Consider the following 22,605-nt stretch of genomic DNA (forward strand, 5'->3'; position numbering starts at 1 on the left):
TATATGTATATGTATGTTATATAACATCTCTCATCTGTCTTTTACAGGACAGATCATAGTCTCTGTGTTGCTACTGAGCAGTACAGGTTTATTTAATAAGTAGCTTTCAGACTGAGTTCAGACATGTTCACATGGACAGCACCTGAATGTGTTGATTATACACAGACTCACAGATATCTCTGATCACACCCTCAAAGGAGTATAAGGTGTGGTTTTCCATCTGTGTTGTTTTAGAAGGGCGATGCTGCCTAAACGTAACATTGTCAAGGCAGTGCTGGGCTTTCTTATAAAGCCTGAACACATGGGAGAACAAACACTATGAGCAAATATACTCCAACATTTAGTGACCTAGCAGACTTAATATATTCATATAATTTATTATATTAAAGAAATAGTTCACTCAAACATGAAAATATACTCACCCTCAGGCCATCCAAGATGTAAAGGAGTTGTTTTCTTCATCAGAACAGATTTGAGAAATTTAGCATTACATCTCTTGCTCACCTATGGATCCTCTGCAAGTGAATGGGTGCCGTCAGAATGAGAATCCAAACAGCTGATAAAAACAGCACAATAATCCACAAGACAGTCAAACAAATCCATCTTTAAGGCATTTTAACTTCAAACAGTTGCTTCTGGCTGAAATACAAGTTCATAATCCTTACTTGATCTCTGAATATTTCTTTCCTAATTCAGATGAGACAACTTTTTCACTGGAGAAAGCAATATTATGAATAGATGCAGTGGTTTGAAATGAAAACATCTCTATATATGTTTACTACAAACATGCAGATTGTGTGTTACTTACATTATTTGTAGATTATTGTGAATTTGCTGTGATTTATCAGCTGTTTGGACTCTCATTCTGACGGCACCCATTCACTTGCAGAGGATCCATTGGTGAGCAAGTGATGTGATGGTAAATTTCTCCAAATCTGTTCCGATGTGGAAACAAACACATCTACATCTTGTATGGTCTGAGAGAGAGTACATTTTTAACGTTTTTATATGAACTATTTCTTTAACTGTTAATATATTTGCACACACAAATTTGTTGCACAGACCTTAAGCTGTATTTTTATTTATTATTATTATAAAAAATATTATTATGTCTATTATATCATGACACTTCACATTTGTATTTTTTATAAAATTAGTTTGCAAACTAGTGGAAGGCTGAAACATATTTATTGTTGCTTTCTAGTCTAGACCATCTTGTTTAAATGCATCTCTCTAAAATGTACAATATATTTATCTCTCCATATCTCATCATATTATCAATCTCATAAATTTTGCTTTTGAGGTGTATATAGAGTATTTAACATTTTAAACTGTTGAAATTGTCTTGAGTGTTATTAAATATTTAGTTGTCTTTGTTCACATTCATCTCTGCCCCAGCACCATTATACCTGTTGGAAACTCATTAAATGTTAATGTCAGCATTTATTTTTTATCATGATAGGTTAATAGTTATGTAGATAGCAGTTTTTACATATTACAACATTCTTCAGGACATGACCCTTTATTTTGGAAGAATATCAGGTCTTTTTATCAACAATGGTTATAGTAAGCATGTAAGGAGCCTTATAATAGGAAAAAGAAGCTGTACTGTAACTTGACCCAAAAATAATCAATTTCCTCTACAGAGTATTACATTTCTCTTTGTGGAATTAATTTTGTTTTTGTTTGCCGCAAACACAGGAAGTGAGTTGTTGGTGAAGTCACTGGAGACCAGTGTTGGTCCATATGTAATTTGAACAAATCCTCTATTGTCAACCTCCACTTGCAGTGTATTGTAGTATGAAATGAGGCTCAAAGGAAACTGAACCTCTTGTTTTCAGTCTCTGGCTTCAGTCCATCTTGATGGTTCTGCAGACATGAATGCATTAGACTCATTGCTACTAACTACTAATGTTGTCAATTTCACTAAGGAGTCCATTAACAGACCATAAATTATTTTATATAGTACTGTGATTTAACAGCTTCTGGTAGTTTGTACATTGAACACTGGGTGGTGCTGTTCCTGAAATTTCACATAACTTACAGAAACATGACCTAAAACTTGCCGCTTTGTTATTTATATGTGGCTCATCTTCATTGTCTCCTCAGAGGTCACAGTCCCTGTGAGTATGCAGGAAGTGGCTGGCTACATTGAGAAACAATTGGCCTATTTATCAGGTGGGGTTTTCAGTTTCTGTTTGATAGTTTTTGGAGACGTAAAGTATGTGTGGATTAATGGCTTGTCTAAACATGTCAGATAAATTTGGAGCAATGCCACAGAATTTGTCCTTAACTGAGAAACTGTAAATGTGATGTTTATTGAATTCCAGGGGGACGCGGTGAGGACTCTAGTGTCATCATCACTCTCCCAGAATGCTCTGCTTTCAGCGACATTCCTGAAGAAGCTCTTGCCAAAGTTCTTTCATACCTCACACTGATTCCGAGGTCCGTGTCTAATACATCAGCCTCTCCATCTCACTGCATTGCAGTACAGCAGCAGTCCCTTATGTATTCTCTTCACGTAAACCTTGCAACAGCTCATACACAAATTGAGCTATTCAAATGAATGTATTGTTAGTGTGTTAAATATGCAAAGATCTTTGTAGTTACATTGTAGACACAATACAGTCAGGATCTTTTAGGATGAAATAACATATTGATCCCGCCATGCAATGCCTGTGTACATTTACATACATATGTTCAGATATTCTGGTTGTTCATAATGTCATGTTCTTAACTAAGATCAAATGCAGTTAGTGTGATACATGACACACTTCACATGTTTCCAGAACACGGCAACCTGGTGTAAAATTTATCATCATTTTAGACCGAAGATTGGATACTTGGGCCTCGATCAAAACGGCATTGGCACGGATTGCGGTAAGAGATTACAATATATTTACAATTACAATTATTTTTTTATAATTAATGCAAAAGTGTGAAAGGTGTTTTGTTGTTTTAATTTATTATTATTATTTATGGTTAAATAAAAAAAATCTTGTAAATCTTTAGTGCATTGTTTTTTAAAAATATGCTTTTTTTTCTACAAAAAAAGTATTTAAAAATGACCCTAAAATGTCTGTATAGTGTAACCAAGTAAACCGATCAAAAATATTTTCCTTGCACCTTGCATAAACTTTTTGCATTTGCATTTAATCCTTTTAAAACGATATTAAAAAGTCTCTCTTTCTCTCTCTCTCTCTCTCTCTCTCTCTCTCTCTCTCTCTCTATATATATATATATATATATATAGATACATACTGTACAAATAACATTAATTTTGACTCAAAAATAAAGCCTTACTCTAGATGACTTGAACAAAACACTAAACAAAATATTTGATATTCTTAAAAAACCATAATGATCTTGACACACTATCATAAAAGTCTGAATTGTTAATGATTTTTCAGGATGGTTTCGGTTTAAGCCATACACACATACATATATAAATACTTTTAATTTAAAAAGTATTTATGTATGTATGTATGTATAAAACTTAAAAGAGGTATATTTATTTATTAGTGAATTTATTGTATTATTGAATTGCTTAATAGATCCAGGGAGAACATTAAGCATCGCTGACCCTTATATGTCCTTTGGGGATTGAATGCATCACGCGTCTGTATTAACTGTGTGCTGAAGCGGTCTTGTCGCTGTCCGCGGTGCTGAAGTGGATCAGCGCATTTGCAGTACAGCGTGTGCTCACAGCCCAATTCTCTGAGCTCCAGCCTGAATAAATAACTAAATGCGGCACTTCTAACTGAAGTTTGCGTTTAAAAACAGCTTGTGTGAAACCCGAGCTCACTGCGAGGCAACGGGAATGCATGAGTTAGCACAAAGCATGCGCAGGTTTTTACATGATGACGCTCTTGGGGCGAGGGAGAGGTGAGGAGAGCGCAGGAGAGACGGTGCTGTGCTGCCACCCTCCCGACGCTGCGGCGATGAATCCCGCAGACCGTCCACTGCACCGGGCACCGGTCTGCCACAGCAGGATGGGCGAGGTCTTAAAACATCCTCGTAAAACATCGATCGCTATGAGCGAGCGAGACTACAGGCGAGGACTCCCGCGCATCCGCCGCTCTACGGTAATGTGTCTAGAGTAGTTTCGCTCAAGAGTTGGACCTAAGTTTAGATGAGCACAATGCGGTACACTGCGGCGAGACGGACGGCTTTAGCTTAGTCATCCGACATGGATAAATGCTAGCGAAGGCGTTATTTATTAATGTAACCTATAAACAAATATATTATCATGCATATGAGCGATAGCCAACTGAATATTTTCGCAGATGATGCTATTGTTTACAGATACGTAAGGACGAGTCAATGTCAAGCGTGGTGTGTCCTTACTGTGAACTGTGTGCTAGGATGAACTGTCATGTTTCTGTTTGTCAAAGAGATTAGTCAGATTTGTTTCAAACACTTATGTATCTCAATGTGATTCAGCTCCCGTGATGAATAAACTGTACATGTACAGTAGCTGTAGGCTAATCAGGCTGGTTATCTCAATGTGTAGTTAAGTGTTAACTTGTAGTGTTAACGCTTAAACACTAACTACACGTTATCTCATCAATTTGATTGACAGCTTGTTGTCTCTAGTTGTCAGTGTGATTGATGGGGTAGTACAGGTCGTACAGTAACACACTAGATTCTGTTAGCCTACATGAATAATATTCCAACTTCAAAATACATTTATTGCTTTTTTTGTGAGTTTAAAAGTCTAAAACCACATTGAAACTTTAAAAATGGAAACAAAGAGACAAAATGAATTAGCAATATTATTGTGCACCATTTCCAAGTGATTACATTTTTGACATTATGCAAATTCATTTGTACAGATGGTCAGATGTTGGAGTATATACTATGGAGTATATAGTAAATAATAATAAAAATATACATGCTTTAAAAAAAGAACAAGATTCACATATTTACTTAAACTTCAAATGATGGAAATTACAACTGAACAGTTTAATTTCTCTTTTTTTGTGTATTTAATACAATAGCAGACTTAATGAGGCTAATTGTATCCGTAGCTAGCATTTGCACTAACTTTTGATATCTATATTAGTCATGAATATTGGCCATTTATAGTAGTGGAATAATTGAATTAGTAACTAAAATAGTTTATGCATGTTTTATTATTTGTTTATCATAGTACTGTACTTTACAGTACTTTATTTTAAAATGGATTTTCATTTTGACATTGTGTCTGGGACAAAGGTAAAACAGTAAAATCCAAACATTAAAAGCAACTGAAAATAGTACAAATAAACAAGTGTAAGCAGGGTAAATGTTTCCATGCAAAGCAGCATTATATTAGACCCAGAACATTCATAAAATATGTGGAACTCTTTTTCTGTTTTTCTTTATATCCTCCAGGTTTTAAGGATTATTCATGCATTTATCTGCCTGTTTAAGGTGGTCTGTCCTTGTGTGTCTGCCGAGCTGATATCATCTCTCTCTGTCTTAGGCCTCATTCCCTGGAAACCTGCACCTTGTGTTGGTGCTGAGACCGACCAGCTTCTTCCAGCGCACGGTTACAGATCTCGGCTTCCGCTTTAGTCAAGAGGACTTCATGCTTAAAATGCCTGTATGACTCATTACACTCATTTGTAATTTTATCTTCATAAAGTCAGGACCACCCTGACCTGCATTTGTGTCTGTTATTAAGGTGGTGATGCTCAGCTCTGTCACAGATCTACTGCGGTACATTGATGAGAATCAGCTGACCTCAGAGTTTGGGGGAACTCTTGACTACTGCCACAGCGACTGGATCGTCTTGAGAACAGTAAAAAATGATGGTATAGATGCATTAACGAAATAAACAGAAATATCACATTAAACAAGGCAGTCTCTTTGCTTTTTGCAGGCCATTGAGAGTTTTGCGGTTATGGTTAAGGACATTGCTCAGATGCTGCAGGCGTTTGGAACAGAGCTGGCTGAGACACAGTTATCAGAGGAGTGCAGTGCTGTTGAGTTCCTCCTGCTGTCCCACACCGAGAAATACAGGAGACTTAAGGTACAGCTCAATGAAGTCCTCATGTGTAGAGAATCCTCTCACTTTTCCCTTATTGATTATTGCTGGACTTTAATAACTGCTTTAGGAACATCAAAATTTCAGCTTAACATGTTTAGGAGGAGGAATTAGTGATTAATCGCATCCAAAATAAAAGTTTTTGTTTGCATAATTTGTGTGTGTGTACTGTGTATATTTATTATGTGTATATAAAGACACACACATGCAGCATATATTTTGAAAATATTTACATGTATTTACATGTATATATTTATATTCATATAAATTATATCATATATAAATGTATTTAATATATAAACATAACATATTTTTCTTAAGTATATACATGCATATGTGTGTATTTATATATACATAATAAATATACACAGTATGCACACATATTATGTAAACAAAAACTTGTATTTTGGATGCAATTAATCATGATTAATCGCTTGACAGCACTAATATGAAAGACTACTGTTTAAAAGTTTGGAGTCAATACGTTTTTGAAAGAAGTTTCATCAAGGCTGTTTGCTGTTGTCTATTTGATCTAAAATACAGTAAAAACTGTAATATTGTGAAATAATATTATTTTAAAATAACTTTTGTTTTTATTATATATTAAAATGTAATTTATTCCTGTGATGCAAAGCTGAATTTTCAGTGTCACATGATCCTTCAGAAATCATTCTAATATGCTGATTTTCTGCTTAAGAAACATTTATTATTATTATCAAAGTTGACTAGAAAGTGCAAAAGAACATAATTTATTTGAAATAGAAATCTCTTGTAACATTATAAATGTCTTTACTGATGAATTTAATGCATCCTTGCCTACTGTCCCCAAATGGTTGTTTATACAAAATAGTATTTTAGGTTCTGAAATGGTTCTGTGGTGAAAGAAATATTATAAATATACCCATATCTTGCATCAGTCTCTCAATTGAGGACAGTAGAGCTGCATGCATAATAATTATAATATATTTAGCAAAATTATAAAATAATTAGCAATAGTTTAGCATCTCAGAAAAGGACCAAAAATCTCTTGACAAGACAACCTATTAAACCGAGCGCCTGTAACAGCCTCTTTTGATCAGATTAAACATGGTGTCTACTACCACTTATTTTGCCAAGAAAAACATAAAAAAAGTACCAAACCTAGGGGAATAAACTATAATTAGGGTACACAGAGCATGGGAGTACAAAAGCTGTATTCCACTCCAGTCTGCAGTCACTTTTAGCTCATGTCTTGTCTTTTCTTGTGTTTTTCCGGCCCCTCTGGGCTCTGGCAGTTGTTTTGTTCCATGATTCTGTGATGTCAATGACAGCAGAACACAGTGCGTAGTGTTTTTGTTGTTGTTCATGGGTGAAGGATGCCATCAGATCTGTGATGAGAGAGGGGCGGCAGCTGCTCTCTAACCTGGAGACTTCAAGGAAGGAAGGGGACGCCGACACGTGCTGGGACATGACACAGGACTGGGATACCATGCAGAGGTGTAGGGTTTGATCCCGTTTATTTGAAAAGAAAAAGTCTGCATCGCAAATACACACCACTGTTTTATTTCTAAAACGATGTCAACTTGAAATCATGCTTTCTGACATGTCCTAACTGCAGGCTGCTGGCTCAGCTCACAGATATGGAGATGGCGTTTGATGGCTTCTTTGATAAGCACCACCTCAAACTGCAGCAATATTTACAACTGCTGAGATATGAGCACAGTTTTCAGGAGGTGAACTGCTTTTCTGTCCCTAAAATTGCACAAAGACATACTGATGGCTCACAAACAAATGCTTTATACAAAGCCAGTGCTGCCATTTGATCATGAAATGTTTCTGATCGTTCTCACCTGTGCTGGGTGGTTAGATTTACATGTAATAATTTAATTTAAAGTGTCTTTTGTCAACCTTTTTGAATATTTATTTATTGAGTTTTGGCATTCTACTGTACACCAGCACAATCGCTTAATACGTAATGCCTTAAAATAAAAATCTTGCTCATTTTGAATAAAATTGAGCAAGACTATATTAAACAACAGCTGTGAATTTTAATATATGACATGACCAGGCGATAAATAAATATGAATAACTATTAAACAATATATAATGTATTATATATATTTACTGAAAAATAGTGCACACTGCGTAAGACAAATGGTGTAAAATGCTGATTTTATAATAATACTATGTACTCTTGATTATTTAATTAAAGATTCTGAAATGTTGCCCTGCTTTTCAGTTCGGATCTCCACCCCTGCAAAACAGGCAATTTGTCAGTGCTGCATTACCTAATTTTTTAAAGAGTAAAAGTAAAGTAAAGAGGGAAGGATATTTTTTCCTATTATAATAGGAAGAGTCAGTAAAAGTATTTGATCTAGTTGATCTAACATTCTCTTTCTGTCAGATGGAGTGCTCTTTAGAGAAATTAAGAGCACAGGAAAGGAAGATAAGCATCACAGGAGAATCCCTGTCCCAAACAGAGCAGTGTGTCAGAGAGCTGGAGAGTTTGGAAAAACGTGCACAGGTAGCTGCATTATGCCTCCCTGTTCATGTTGTACAGTCAGTCGCAAATATGCTGATATTTCTGACAGATTTGTGTGTGTTTCAGGAGGAGATGAGTCAGGCTCAGGTTCTTATCCTGCATGGGCATCAGCTGGCTGCTGGACACCACTATGCCATGGCTCTGATTATCCAGCGCTGCAATGAACTCAGACATCAATGTGACACCCTGACCTCTGCCCTCAATACCAAACGCAAGTCCCTGACACAGGCACAGACCCTGCTGAGCCGCCTCGAAGAGGTGGGCTAATACATTCACTCCTTCTCTTTATATAGCAATTTTTATACTATAATGAAAAATATTTTTTTAATGTTTTTTAAGAAGTGCCTTATGCTCATCAAGGCTGCATTTATTTGATCAAAACACAAGAAAAACCATAATATTGTGAAATATCAATGCAATTGAAAATAACTGCTTTCTATCTGAATATATTTTAATATGATTTCTTCCTGTGATGGCAAAGCTGAATTTTCAGCATCATTACTCTTCTTCAGAAATCATCCTAATATGCTGATTTGCTGCTCAAGAAATATTTCTTATTATTATCAATGTTGAAAACAGCTTAATGTTTTTTGGTTAATATTTACTTCATACATTTTTTTTCTGTATTCTATTGAACAGAATAATCAAAAGAACATCATTTATTTTTGATAACTTTTGATCATTTAATGAGTCCTTGCCAAATAAAATTATGAATTTCTTTAGAAACAAAAAAATCTTTGTTTTGCAGGCTCAGCGGTGGTGTGATGATGGTGCTTATCTCTTGGCCAATCAGCAGGTGGATAAATTCCAGTCTAAAGACGGTGCGCAGGCAGCTCTTCGAGATATCGAGAAGTTCCAGGAGGCGGCGCCACCTCTCCTCGGTGCAGGCGTGGATGTGCTCTTTCTGGAGTATGAATCTGTGCTCACTCCTTGTCTACAGGTAAACACTGACAGACTACAGAAATGAGACTAGACCCAGTTTCAGTAGTTGTTTGATGTAAATTCCTAGGCATCCTTTCAGAAATGTAGCTTCTGATGGATGTATTTGGACTCTTTAAATCTTAAATATTTCATTACATTTTAGGCTAAATATAAATGGAAATTCTTTGCTGTGGTGTGTTTCAGGCTCATATAGAGAATACTTTTCAGAAGCATAGTTCTGTGCAGGCTTTGATTCAGTCCAGACAGAACTGCCTGAAGAAACTGGCAGACAAACATGTCCGACCAATCCAACTGGTGGCCCCTCGTCCAGAGAACCCACCACGTGCAAAATCCCCCCTCTTCTCCCCCAAACATGGTATGTGGCAGTGCAATATTAATTTTGGGTCCAATTATCCTCAGTATTTTTCAGCCATGAGTTCTCGCAGTCTTATCAATAGTTACTTGTTCACAAGATTTTGCACTAAATGTTTCATATCTAGACAACATTATTTTGTCATGTACATCATTTGCTACAGTACAAAAACTAAATCGCACTCTTTAATAAAGCTTTCAAGACGCCTGATCAAAAGTGGATTGCATTGGGGTAATGACATGAAATCCTTCTACAGCTATTATGTACCTTTACAAATGCACAGCCGCACCTTTTTCCTAATAAATCCCTGTAAATAATGCAAACTTCATGGGGAGTTGCGAAATAAGGTGCATTTGCAATTCACATGTAGCCCTTTTGATCCTTATTAACTCTGAGGACCCATAACAAAGGCTTGTCTGTGACATATAGTCAAATTAATGCCTCCATGTAAATTAGGAAGCATTACGTTTTGTTTACCCCAGAATGCAAACCTTTATTGTGTGGCTCTGTGGAATACTTGATTCTGATTGGTCAATAGTGGACCTCAGCTGTCAGATCCTTCTGTATAATGACCATTAAATTGTATATTTCACAAGTGACGATGGGAATTTGTTAGAAAATTAGTACAGAGAAAAACGTAAATTGAATTGCAGATTAATAATGTATTACAGAATGAGTTCATTATGAATGATATAATGGGAGAGAATAAAGTAGATAGATAGATTCAGTCATCATGCATTCAGTATTCTTGTGAGAGCTGATGCACTTTAGGATGGAGAGATCAAGGGAGGAAGCCATAGAGACGTGCAGAGCTCACCTGACATACTATGATCTTCAGCACAGCTGGATCACAGCCCATCAAAAGTGATCTGACAGGAACGCAATGTAAAGATGGATCTGTAGCTGAAACAAGGGATTTAGGGAGGATTTTATTCACTTACTGAGGTCATACACTGGTATTGACCTCTGAATGACTTCCAAAGTCAGATCAGACTGATATTATGTTATGCCCAGTGCAGTCTGATTGTTTTTGATGATATGATATGATTTGATTGCGCATAGAACTGTGGACGTTAATGTTTTGTGCTGCAGTCACTAGTCTGCACTTTTAAAAATGCAACTTCAAAAAATATTCTCATAGCCCTCACTGAAGCTGCACGTTTTGAAACATACATATTTATATCAATTCTGTGTTGTATCCAACTGCTCTTTTTGTTTTAAAACAGATTTTAATTCCAGTTTAAAGTTCACCTTTGACCTCCCATTACCAGGCAAAAGAACATCAAGGAAAAGCCCAAACTCCAGGAAGGTAACAGCACTCTTTCACTTGGTCTTTATAAATACATTTGGGAGGTTCTTTTGATAGTAATATATACTATATATGGATGTTTCCTCGACTATGATCCTATTGACTTTTAGAATTAGTTTTATTGTTTTATCACAGAATAATTCGCAAGTCATCTCCATTACATCTCAAATGATGTATTGTATTATTGTAAGGGCTCTGTAATGGAAAATATGGTGATGGATATGACATTTTAAACATTTAAAAAATTAATAGATGTCTCCTTCTGCCTTTGTAAGGTTAATTTCATAGATTGTATCCTAAAAACAATGAAATCACATTTTCACACATTTCATAATTTACGAACATTAAAAAAAATGTTTTACCGTAATATTCACTTGAATATATACCAAGTTTAGATTTTCCCTCACACATCAGTTTCCAAGATGTGATTGTCATGTGACAAAAAGTTGAAATTTAAGGCTTTTTTAAATGAATAAATAATGTTTTAAATAAAAATCCACCAGACTGCCTGAATTACCCAAAGTTGAAGAAACACCCATAGACTGCGTTTCACTTTTCATATTGTAAGAAAGATGTATAAAGATCAGAAAAGATGTGGAAATGGTGCAGTATGCGTGATTTGATTAAATCAACACCTTGTGCTTGTTTCTAAAGGAAATCATTCTGTGTTTTCTGTGTGGTTCAGATCGAGGTGATTCATGACTATCAGACGGCCAGCTCTCTCCCGTACAGTATAGATGGAGAAGACAGCACTGATCTGCTCAAACGGTGAGTCTGCTGTCTGACACTGTCTGACACTGTCTGTTTAAATGACACACTGATGTGTCTGATGACCCTGTGAATGTGTGTGACTCCAGACATGTGATGAAGGAGCTGATCGAGACCGAGAGGATCTATGTGGAGGAGCTGCTGGCAGTGCTCTTGGTAAGATGACCTTCATTTTTCTGAATGTGGCACTGAAGATAGAGCTGGAAGCTGAGGTGTTGATGTTGTGGATTTGATTATGATCTCTGTATTTGCAGGGCTACAGGGCTGAAATGGACAATCCGTCTCTTGCTCCGCTCCTGCCAACAAGTCTTTGCAACAAGAGAGATGTGCTGTTTGGAAACTTGCCTGATATCTACAACTTCCATAGCAGGCAAGACCACACACAGAGAACTTCATAACGCTGCTAACAGCAAGGAGCAAAATGTAAACAATAGCTTCAGACCGAAATACGATTCTGTTTCCTGTGAGATAAAGCGGCAAATCCTCAGCCTCGGAAATTCAGACACAACTGCACACTCACAGTTTTGACTTCAAGACACCTTCCGAAAACATCTTATTTTAATAAAACGTATCGGTTTGTGCAGCTGTGTTTGCCAGTGGCTTTGAAACCTGTCTTGCCTGCTGGGTCTTCATCCCCGGGTGAGGCAAATTGCCAAATTGGTTGACTGCAGGAAGCCGTCACACCAATTAAAGCACTTTAATTACAGCTAAATGGCTGTTGGTCAAATAAGGATTTGATTAAGCCAATGAGAGCTCAGCTGGAAGGGAGCGCGTCAGCAGAGCGGGGGTTCTAATAGACAGCTGTGTGACCTCTCACTGAGTGTCAGTCAGTCTTATCTGTTACAGAGACAGAAAAAGGCATAGTGCAACTGGGAAATAAGGAACTGAAATAGTTGCTAAACTAATTATGCATACTAGATATTGTGCATACTATTTGTAGTGCATACCAAGTATAATGCACTCTACACTTGTAGTGCATATTAAATTTAATACATACTAATTGTAGTACATACTGGATGTTATACATTTTAGGCGTACTTGATGTACTGCATACAAGATTTGTCAAGCATACTATGTGTATATATGTTTAACACATTATATATGTATACTTTTGTACTGAAAATTAGATTTAATACACACTAATTGTAGTGAATAATTACAGATATATCGCACATTAGATGTACATACTGGATGTGTACTGGATTTCTGCCTTTCAATAGTTTGGAGTCAAAACCAATTTATAATTTTGTGTTGTTTTGTTGTGTTTTGTTTTTCAGTAAATATATCTAAACATCTTTACAAGAAGATAAATTTACAATTTAGAAGCCATTATTTAAGATAATAAAGACCTCTATAGTTTTTAGACAATGTACTGTATCTTGGATTAAATACATACTTTTTTGTTAAAATTAAGCTTAAAACAAAAAAGCATTATTTGCTGTAAAAAATGCAGTAGGAAAAACAGAATAATAACATGTTAAAACGTGGGTAATTATATAATGATATTTTATAATGTTACAAAAAAATTCTATTTCAAATCAGCGCTGTTCTTCTGAACTTATTACTGAATACTGAAAAAATGTATGACAGTTTCCACAAAAATATTTATCAGCACAACTGTTTTCAAAATTGATCATAATAAGAAATGTTTCTTGTGCATTAGAATGATTAAAATTCAGATTTGCCATCACAGGAATAAGTTACATTTTAAAATATATTGAAATAGAAAGCAATTATTTTAAATTGTAATAATTTGACATTATTACTGTTTTTACTGTATATTTGATCAAGTAAATCCAGCCTTGGTGAGCAAAAACAATATTACCAACCCTGAAATTTTGAATGGTAGTAGTGTATTACATAAAATTACATTAAATTATGAACCGCTAGCAAGCAAGATTTTCAACGGAGCACTGTTTCCAAAGTGTGTGACTTGTGTCTTCTGTTCTCCAGTGTCTTCCTGCAGGATTTGGAAAGCTGTCTGGAGAGCCCTGAGGCAGTAGGGGCTTGCTTTCTGGAAAGGGTGGGGAAGTTTATAACACCATATGAGACCAATTTGAGGTTACTGTTCATGTCTTTCTTCTTTTTTGTTTTTACAAAACATATCTAACATAAAACTATCTGTCTGTTTTCAGAAAGACCATTTCCATTTGTATGAATGTTACTGTCAGAACAAGCCTCGATCTGATTCTTTATGGAGGCAGTTCTCGGACTGCCCATTCTTTCAGGTATCAAAGACCATCTCTATCTATAGAAATACTTGCAGCACACTGGTGTGCATCTAGAAAGAGATCTGAGATGTGTCCTGTGTGTTACAGGAGTGCCAAAAGAAGCTGGAACACAAACTTGCTCTTGACTCATACCTGCTGAAGCCAGTCCAGCGCCTTACAAAGTATCAACTCCTATTAAAGGTGTGAGCTTTAGCTGAATACAAATGTGAATTGGGGGGGGGGGGGTTATGTATCTTTTAACATTTAAATTTTTGTAATACTTTTTATTATGCATCTTTTGGTACTAAGTCCTTTTGATCAGGAAATCCCATCTGAGTTTGTTTGAAAAGGTGGTCTGGGATATGGTTCATGTGAACTGCAGTATGGTTTGCATTTGGTATTATATATCACAATGCAACCTGTGGAAGCTTATTTCTGCCACAGAATAAAAATAGAAAAAAGTTTTTCTTGATATTGTGAGTTTATTATAGATTCCAATTGCAAGTTTACATCTCACAATTCTGGATGCCGAATTGTAAAACGTGAACTTATAATTTAGAGAAAAAAAGTCTAAAAGATGTAAACTCGCAGTTACAAGTTCATAACTTGCAACTGCAAGATATATACTCACAATTGTAAGGAAAATGTCATAATTGTGAGATAAACTCGCAATTGTGATTTTTTTTTATTTTTTTACTTTTTTTCTCATAATTCTGCATGCGCATGCAGTCCAGTTGGATGCCTCATATTTGGGGAGGTTAAAAAATAGAATTGCAAGGGGAAAAAAAATCTGAATTGCGTGATATAAACCTGCAATTCTGGGGAAAAAATGTCTAAGAGATGTAAACTCTTAGTTATGATTTGATTTCATATCTTGGAGTTGCATTAGAAGGGGAAAAGTCAGAATTGTGAGGGATAAACTCACAGTTGTGAGAGACAAAAAAAAATCAGAACTGTGAGATAAAAAGTTTTAGATTTTTATTCCGCAAGCTTCCATAGCAACCTTATGTAATTTTTTTAAAGTTTTCTGATGTAGGGATATTTTTGTCCATTAAATCCAAGGAATTGTATGTGTATTTGATAATAGGAGCTTCTGAAGTACAGCTCAGGCTGTGAGAGAGTTTCTGAGCTGCAGGGGGCGCTAGAAGCCATGCTGGACCTGCTGAAGTCAGTCAATGACTCAATGCACCAGATTGCCATCACCGGATATGAGGTGACATTTTTAACAACTTAAAGTGAGTGTGTGTGAATGCGTACAGTAGCTAACAAGTTGTATGTTGCAGGGGGATCTCAGCAATCTGGGCCGCGTGCTTATGCAAGGCTCCTTCAGTGTGTGGATTAGTCATAAGAAGGGTCCAACCCGCGTGAAGGAGCTGGCCCGCTTCAAGCCCATGCAGCGACACCTGTTCCTGCATGAGCACGCACTCCTCTTCTGCAAGCGTCGAGACGAACACGGAGAGAACGCTGACAAAACTCCCTCCTACAGCTTCAAGCACTGTCTTAAGGTACGGCACGCACTTCCTGCTGGGAGCACATGTGCAATCTCAGAAAGCCCTGCCAGCATCGCATGTGGATGCATCGTTGTATATCAGCCCGTTTACTCATGACAGCATTCCTTCCTTGTTTTTAAAATATGATGCTACTTCACAGGATGTGACAGGATATGACATGTTTATACAGCAGGTAGCTGTGTGTTTTCAGATTCGCACGTGTTTCCATCCGTGAGTATAAAATGCTGTTTATGCCGGCAGATGAGTGCAGTCGGCATTACGGAGAACGTCAAAGGAGATGTGAAGAAGTTTGAGATCTGGTACAGTGGCAGAGAGGAAGTCTATGTGATACAGGTGAGAATGTTAAAAGGGACAGTTCATCCAAAAATTAACGCAACACCAATTCTTCTTCAACTCATTTTCAGAGAGGTTATCATTTCATTTAGATGCATCAAACTCACAAATTAACAGCTGTTACACTCGATTTGTCTAAATGCAAATTAATGAAACTATATACACATTTATCAAGTTTCAAATATAAACATGATTCAGTGTCAAAAGATCATCTCTTACAGTGTAATATTCAGAAATTATATTTTTCTCATACAAATATAAAAATAAGCAGTAAAATAAATGCAAAGACTAGATTAAATATAATATGATATAAAAGTATTATTTAATGGACAATGACCATGATTACTGTCACGTTTACCACTGTTATGCAAAAACTTCTCATAGGCACCCACAGTGGAGGTGAAGATCGCTTGGCTGAACGAGATCAGAAAGATCCTGACCAACCAGCAGAAACAGCTCAAAGGTCTCAATACATTTCCTGTGATTAAATGTCACTGGTGTTCCTCCACAAGTACTTGGAGTAATGTGTGCTCTTCTCTCATTGGTTCAGAGGAGTTGTGTCACTCTGCTGCAGTCTCAGAGCAGACACAGATGTCTCCTCCTCTCTCAGTGAGGTAAGAATCCACTAGTGTACAGATCACTGTTCCTGAGCCCCTCTCTAATCCCTGATCTAACCCTCACCGATCACTCTCTCTCCTTGACCCTTTGGCTTAGACCAGCTTTTTGCTGCTTTTAGCTGTTAGATCTCTCACATGACACTTCCCTCGCAGAATCCCGCCAATAACAGTACCCTCCCTGCTTTTACAGGCCCCGCTTTAGCAATCCATATGATGTGTAAGCACGGTCCAAAATTAACTTATTTTTAATTATATGTAACTTTGTTAATTAAGAAAAGTTACCGGTCATAAATATACAGGTCTTGAAATGTAATTGTGCATGATTGTAAAAATAAACAGTAGTTTATGTAAAGTATACTATATATAATAAATACAACAAATAATATAATGCACTATAAAATGTAAAAACTTTTTACATTGCATACATTTTTATGTTTTTACTATTGATGTTACATTATTTAACTTTAGATGGTATTATATTATATAATATTTTATATTTATTATATATACTGTATATATGTTTGTACATGATACAAAAGATTTCTATTTAAATAAATGCTGTTTCTCTTGAACTTCCTTTTAAACAAAGAATTCTACAAAAAGAGAAAGAAAGAAGCTCTTCTTGAGAGAAATCAATATAATAATGATTTCTGGAGATCATGTGACACTGAAGACTGGAGTAATGACTGCTGAAAATTCAGCTTTGCCATCACAGGAATAAATTACATTTTAAAATATATTAAATATACTGATATTAAAAATATATTTTAATTATGTCATATTAGTGAGGGCCAGGTTATAATTATTAAAATTCTACTTCAAGCATATAATGTGTTCCTAATAAAGTTACTAACCAACTGTTTTATTTACTCGCCAGTGCAGTTTTTACTCTCATTTGGTGAGTGTTAATTTTGGACCCATGTATAAGCCATATTTAAAACATATTACTTGTATTTGCATATATAGAACCCATACACATTTAGGATGTCTCATTTTAACAAATCAATTAAGTAAAAGTACTTAAGTGTATGAAAAATGTTCTGCTGATGAGGGGAATGAAGCCGCTGTGTGTGGTTGCCTGTCCTCCCCCAGGGCCGTGCGGCCTTCCGGTGGCGTTCTTAAGGGCTGCCTGCCCCGTCTGGACCTTGTGTCCCTGTCGGGGGGCGTGTGTGTGTGCCTTCGTGCTCGGAGCCCATGCCTCACTCGCCCCTCCCAGCGACAGTGACGCTCAGTGGTAAATCAGGCAGGAGGGGGGCCGCTCCGATCTGTGCTCCGTCACATACAGGGCTGCTATGGCCACACTTTAACCACCATCGCCGTCCCCTCCATACACACCCCACCCCACCCCACCCCTCCGATCTCACCAGCAGTACCCTTATCATTAACATAACAGGCAGATGCTTTGCCAGCATCTCTGCATCTGTTTTGCATGACATGCAAACAGCAGAAGAGTTTGGTTTGACTCCATTGTTTTGGCTGTTAAGCAGCGCTTTGAAGACAGGCCTTATTTTGAGATCAAGACAAGTTGAGTCAAATGTATCAGCTTAATTTCGCTCCATTTCCTTATCAGCACGTCTCTATGCTGTTATGAAAGAGTCATTTGCCTTGCAGGCCTGAAATTACCACCATCTGTCCATATCTGCCAGCTTCTTACATGCTTTGCGCTGGGCTGACGGTTGGTTTGGCTCTTGTTTTATATAGAAGAGGTGGTGCATGTGTGGATAATTGTTTATTTACTTCTAGCTCTTCTCTTGTCACACAGCAAACAGCAAAGAGCGTCAGTTAGCTCAGAGGGGACTGAGTCGGGCCACAGCAGTCCAGATCCGTTCAGCTGCTCTAACCAACACCAGCTCAACAGACGCAGTGAGTGTTAAGTCATAAAGGACTTGTTGAACTGTTAAAAGACCAAACATGGAATCTTGAAGTGTATTTATGCATTTGCTGTGGTGTATCTTGAAAGCAGGAAAATAACAAGTATGATGAAACAAGATTGTTTGTGGGTAATAGTGTATCATTCAAACATTAGCATTATTAACATCGATATACACTGCGTATTAGGGCGGTCAAATTTTTTTTCGAATTTCGAATATTCGTTGAATTTAAAATAAAAATCCACATTAGAATGCAAAAACGTTGCATTTTAATTTTAGGTGTGCGTTAAGGAGGCAGCCTTATCAGCGGCGCACGAGATGCGATGAGATGTAAGTGTCGTTGCATTATAATGTTTTTGTTAGCCTATACAATTGAAGCCACTAGATGCGGCGCTGCTGCGTTGTTAATTAAAAATATTGCGGAAAAAGAGAACATCAATGCGGAGAAGATCTTGTTTACATCAAAACTGAAACCAAGCCATTCACACAGAACACATTTTCTAGAGGGACATCTATTACCATTGCACTCGCATCTCGCACAAAGGAGCCGAATGTTTAGAAAGCCATGTAAAATTAATGCAAGTTTAACTTTGAAAGAAACATGTATCGAGACTTTATGGCGGGTTTTTCCCCATCCCACTGTATCTCATGTTTTTAAATGAGAAATGTACTCTGTGTGATTGGCTTTTCGCCCTTTGCATTAAACTATGCATACATACATGATGCTGTTTTGTTTATAGTTGTTTAAGCAACTTAATTAATTATAATTGGTTTATAAGCATTATTAAAAAAATTATGCACTTTTTTCACAGATTTTATCTTATGCTTTGAATAAGCGTGCATTAGGAATATTTTGCTCGATGCGCCTGTGGAAGAGAAGCCAAACAGCTTTTCTTCACCCTAACTGAAATTATGCATTTTAAATTTGAATATAATTAGAATTTTGATAATATTTAAGTACAAAATTTGAATTTAGTTTTTCTGCCATTTTGACAGCCCTACTGCGTATATACATATATGTACAACAATATATACTGTACCGTAAACGTTTTGGGGCAAGTATGATTTTTTTAAAGAAATTAATTATTTTATTCACCAAAGATAAATTAAATTTATCAAGAGAGACAGTAAAGACTTTTACATTGTTACAAAAGATATATTTTTGTAAAAAAAAGTATTATTATTTCCACAAAAATATTAAGTAGCACACCGTTTTCAACATTGATAATAAGAAATGTTTCTTGAGCAAATGTTTCATTTCTGTAAGATCATGTGACACTGAAGACTGGAGTACTAATAATACAATATTTTACATTATTACTGTTTTTACTGTATATTAGATCAAATAAATTCAGCCTTGGTCAGCTGAATTTTTATTTTTTTAAGAGACTAATTTAAAAACAAAACTTTTTAATGGTAATGTTATATATATATATATATATGGTCAGTAACTGTTTTATTTACTCGCCAATGCCGTTTTTACTCTCATTTGGCAAGTGTTAATTTTGGACCCATGGATAAGCCATATTACTTGTATTTGCATATATAGAACCCATACACATTTAGGATGTCTCATTTTAACAAATCAATTAAGTAAAAGTACTTAAGTGTATGAAAAATGTTCTGCTGATGAGGGGAATGAAGCCGCTGTGTGTGGTTGCCTGTCCTCCCCCAGGGCCGTGCGGCCTTCCGGTGGCGTTCTTAAGGGCTGCCTGCCCCGTCTGGACCTTGTGTCCCTGTCGGGGGGCGTGTGTGTGTGCCTTCGTGCTCGGAGCCCATGCCTCACTCGCCCCTCCCAGCGACAGTGACGCTCAGTGGTAAATCAGGCAGGAGGGGGGCCGCTCCGATCTGTGCTCCGTCACATACAGGGCTGCTATGGCCACACTTTAACCACCATCGCCGTCCCCTCCATACACACCCCACCCCACCCCACCCCTCCGATCTCACCAGCAGTACCCTTATCATTAACATAACAGGCAGATGCTTTGCCAGCATCTCTGCATCTGTTTTGCATGACATGCAAACAGCAGAAGAGTTTGGTTTGACTCCATTGTTTTGGCTGTTAAGCAGCGCTTTGAAGACAGGCCTTATTTTGAGATCAAGACAAGTTGAGTCAAATGTATCAGCTTAATTTCGCTCCATTTCCTTATCAGCACGTCTCTATGCTGTTATGAAAGAGTCATTTGCCTTGCAGGCCTGAAATTACCACCATCTGTCCATATCTGCCAGCTTCTTACATGCTTTGCGCTGGGCTGACGGTTGGTTTGGCTCTTGTTTTATATAGAAGAGGTGGTGCATGTGTGGATAATTGTTTATTTACTTCTAGCTCTTCTCTTGTCACACAGCAAACAGCAAAGAGCGTCAGTTAGCTCAGAGGGGACTGAGTCGGGCCACAGCAGTCCAGATCCGTTCAGCTGCTCTAACCAACACCAGCTCAACAGACGCAGTGAGTGTTAAGTCATAAAGGACTTGTTGAACTGTTAAAAGACCAAACATGGAATCTTGAAGTGTATTTATGCATTTGCTGTGGTGTATCTTGAAAGCAGGAAAATAACAAGTATGATGAAACAAGATTGTTTGTGGGTAATAGTGTATCATTCAAACATTAGCATTATTAACATCGATATACACTGCGTATTAGGGCGGTCAAATTTTTTTTCGAATTTCGAATATTCGTTGAATTTAAAATAAAAATCCACATTAGAATGCAAAAACGTTGCATTTTAATTTTAGGTGTGCGTTAAGGAGGCAGCCTTATCAGCGGCGCACGAGATGCGATGAGATGTAAGTGTCGTTGCATTATAATGTTTTTGTTAGCCTATACAGTTGAAGCCACTAGATGCGGCGCTGCTGCGTTGTTAATTAAAAATATTGCGGAAAAAGAGAACATCAATGCGGAGAAGATCTTGTTTACATCAAAACTGAAACCAAGCCATTCACACAGAACACATTTTCTAGAGGGACATCTATTACCATTGCACTCGCATCTCGCACAAAGGAGCCGAATGTTTAGAAAGCCATGTAAAATTAATGCAAGTTTAACTTTGAAAGAAACATGTATCGAGACTTTATGGCGGGTTTTTCCCCATCCCACTGTATCTCATGTTTTTAAATGAGAAATGTACTCTGTGTGATTGGCTTTTCGCCCTTTGCATTAAACTATGCATACATACATGATGCTGTTTTGTTTATAGTTGTTTAAGCAACTTAATTAATTATAATTGGTTTATAAGCATTATTTAAAAAATTATGCACTTTTTTCACAGATAGTCATTTTATCTTATGCTTTGAATAAGCGTGCATTAGGAATATTTTGCTCGATGCGCCTGTGGAAGAGAAGCCAAACAGCTTTTCTTCACCCTAACTGAAATTATGCATTTTAAATTTGAATATAATTAGAATTTTGATAATATTTAAGTACAAAATTTGAATTTAGTTTTTCTGCCATTTTGACAGCCCTACTGCGTATATACATATATGTACAACAATATATACTGTACCGTAAACGTTTTGGGGCAAGTATGATTTTTTTAAAGAAATTAATTATTTTATTCACCAAAGATAAATTAAATTTATCAAGAGAGACAGTAAAGACTTTTACATTGTTACAAAAGATATATTTTTGTAAAAAAAAGTATTACTATTTCCACAAAAATATTAAGTAGCACACCGTTTTCAACATTGATAATAAGAAATGTTTCTTGAGCAAATGTTTCATTTCTGTAAGATCATGTGACACTGAAGACTGGAGTACTAATAATACAATATTTTACATTATTACTGTTTTTACTGTATATTAGATCAAATGAATTTTGATAATATTTAAGTACAAAATTTGAATTTAGTTTTTCTGCCATTTTGACAGCCCTACTATGTATATACTGCGTATATGTACAACAATATATACTGTACCGTAAACGTTTTGGGGCAAGTATGATTTTTTTAAAGAAATTAATTATTTTATTCACCAAAGATAAATTAAATTTATCAAGAGAGACAGTAAAGACTTTTACATTGTTACAAAAGATATATTTTTGTAAAAAAAAGTATTACTATTTCCACAAAAATATTAAGTAGCACACCGTTTTCAACATTGATAATAAGAAATGTTTCTTGAGCAGTAAATCAACATATTAGAAT

General features: G+C 36.4%; 1 protein-coding gene across 3 annotated transcripts in view; it reads left to right on the forward strand.

Annotated features, from left to right (window-relative positions):
• The window catches only part of LOC107550784 (proto-oncogene DBL-like), a 21,529-nt gene extending 2,883 nt beyond the window's left edge, over positions 1-18,646 (forward strand). The window contains exons 2-26 of one of the 3 annotated variants that reach the window (XM_016232163.1): positions 2,110-2,178; positions 2,331-2,445; positions 2,790-2,880; positions 5,468-5,587; positions 5,669-5,785; positions 5,867-6,016; positions 7,386-7,507; positions 7,629-7,743; positions 8,415-8,534; positions 8,619-8,810; positions 9,301-9,492; positions 9,678-9,849; positions 11,118-11,155; positions 11,841-11,923; positions 12,013-12,079; positions 12,178-12,293; positions 13,877-13,946; positions 14,059-14,151; positions 14,242-14,334; positions 15,221-15,346; positions 15,417-15,638; positions 15,885-15,977; positions 16,362-16,440; positions 16,528-16,591; positions 18,357-18,646. In XM_016232163.1, coding sequence (XP_016087649.1) covers positions 2,110-2,178; positions 2,331-2,445; positions 2,790-2,880; positions 5,468-5,587; positions 5,669-5,785; positions 5,867-6,016; positions 7,386-7,507; positions 7,629-7,743; positions 8,415-8,534; positions 8,619-8,810; positions 9,301-9,492; positions 9,678-9,849; positions 11,118-11,155; positions 11,841-11,923; positions 12,013-12,079; positions 12,178-12,293; positions 13,877-13,946; positions 14,059-14,151; positions 14,242-14,334; positions 15,221-15,346; positions 15,417-15,638; positions 15,885-15,977; positions 16,362-16,440; positions 16,528-16,591; positions 18,357-18,468 — 2,831 coding nt within the window. In that variant the 3' untranslated portion in view covers positions 18,469-18,646. Of the gene's footprint in view, positions 1-2,109; positions 2,179-2,330; positions 2,446-2,789; positions 2,881-3,614; positions 4,086-5,467; positions 5,588-5,668; positions 5,786-5,866; positions 6,017-7,385; positions 7,508-7,628; positions 7,744-8,414; positions 8,535-8,618; positions 8,811-9,300; positions 9,493-9,677; positions 9,850-11,072; positions 11,156-11,840; positions 11,924-12,012; positions 12,080-12,177; positions 12,294-13,876; positions 13,947-14,058; positions 14,152-14,241; positions 14,335-15,220; positions 15,347-15,416; positions 15,639-15,884; positions 15,978-16,361; positions 16,441-16,527; positions 16,592-18,356 lie in introns of those variants that run through there. The other 2 variants (XM_016232162.1, XM_016232164.1) reach the window with 2 other exon arrangements.
• The last annotated feature ends 3,959 nt before the right edge of the window (positions 18,647-22,605 follow it).

The sequence above is a fragment of the Sinocyclocheilus grahami genome, unplaced genomic scaffold, assembly GCF_001515645.1.
Source record: "Sinocyclocheilus grahami isolate Dianchi unplaced genomic scaffold, SAMN03320097.WGS_v1.1 scaffold407.1, whole genome shotgun sequence".
Taxonomy (NCBI): domain Eukaryota; kingdom Metazoa; phylum Chordata; class Actinopteri; order Cypriniformes; family Cyprinidae; genus Sinocyclocheilus; species Sinocyclocheilus grahami.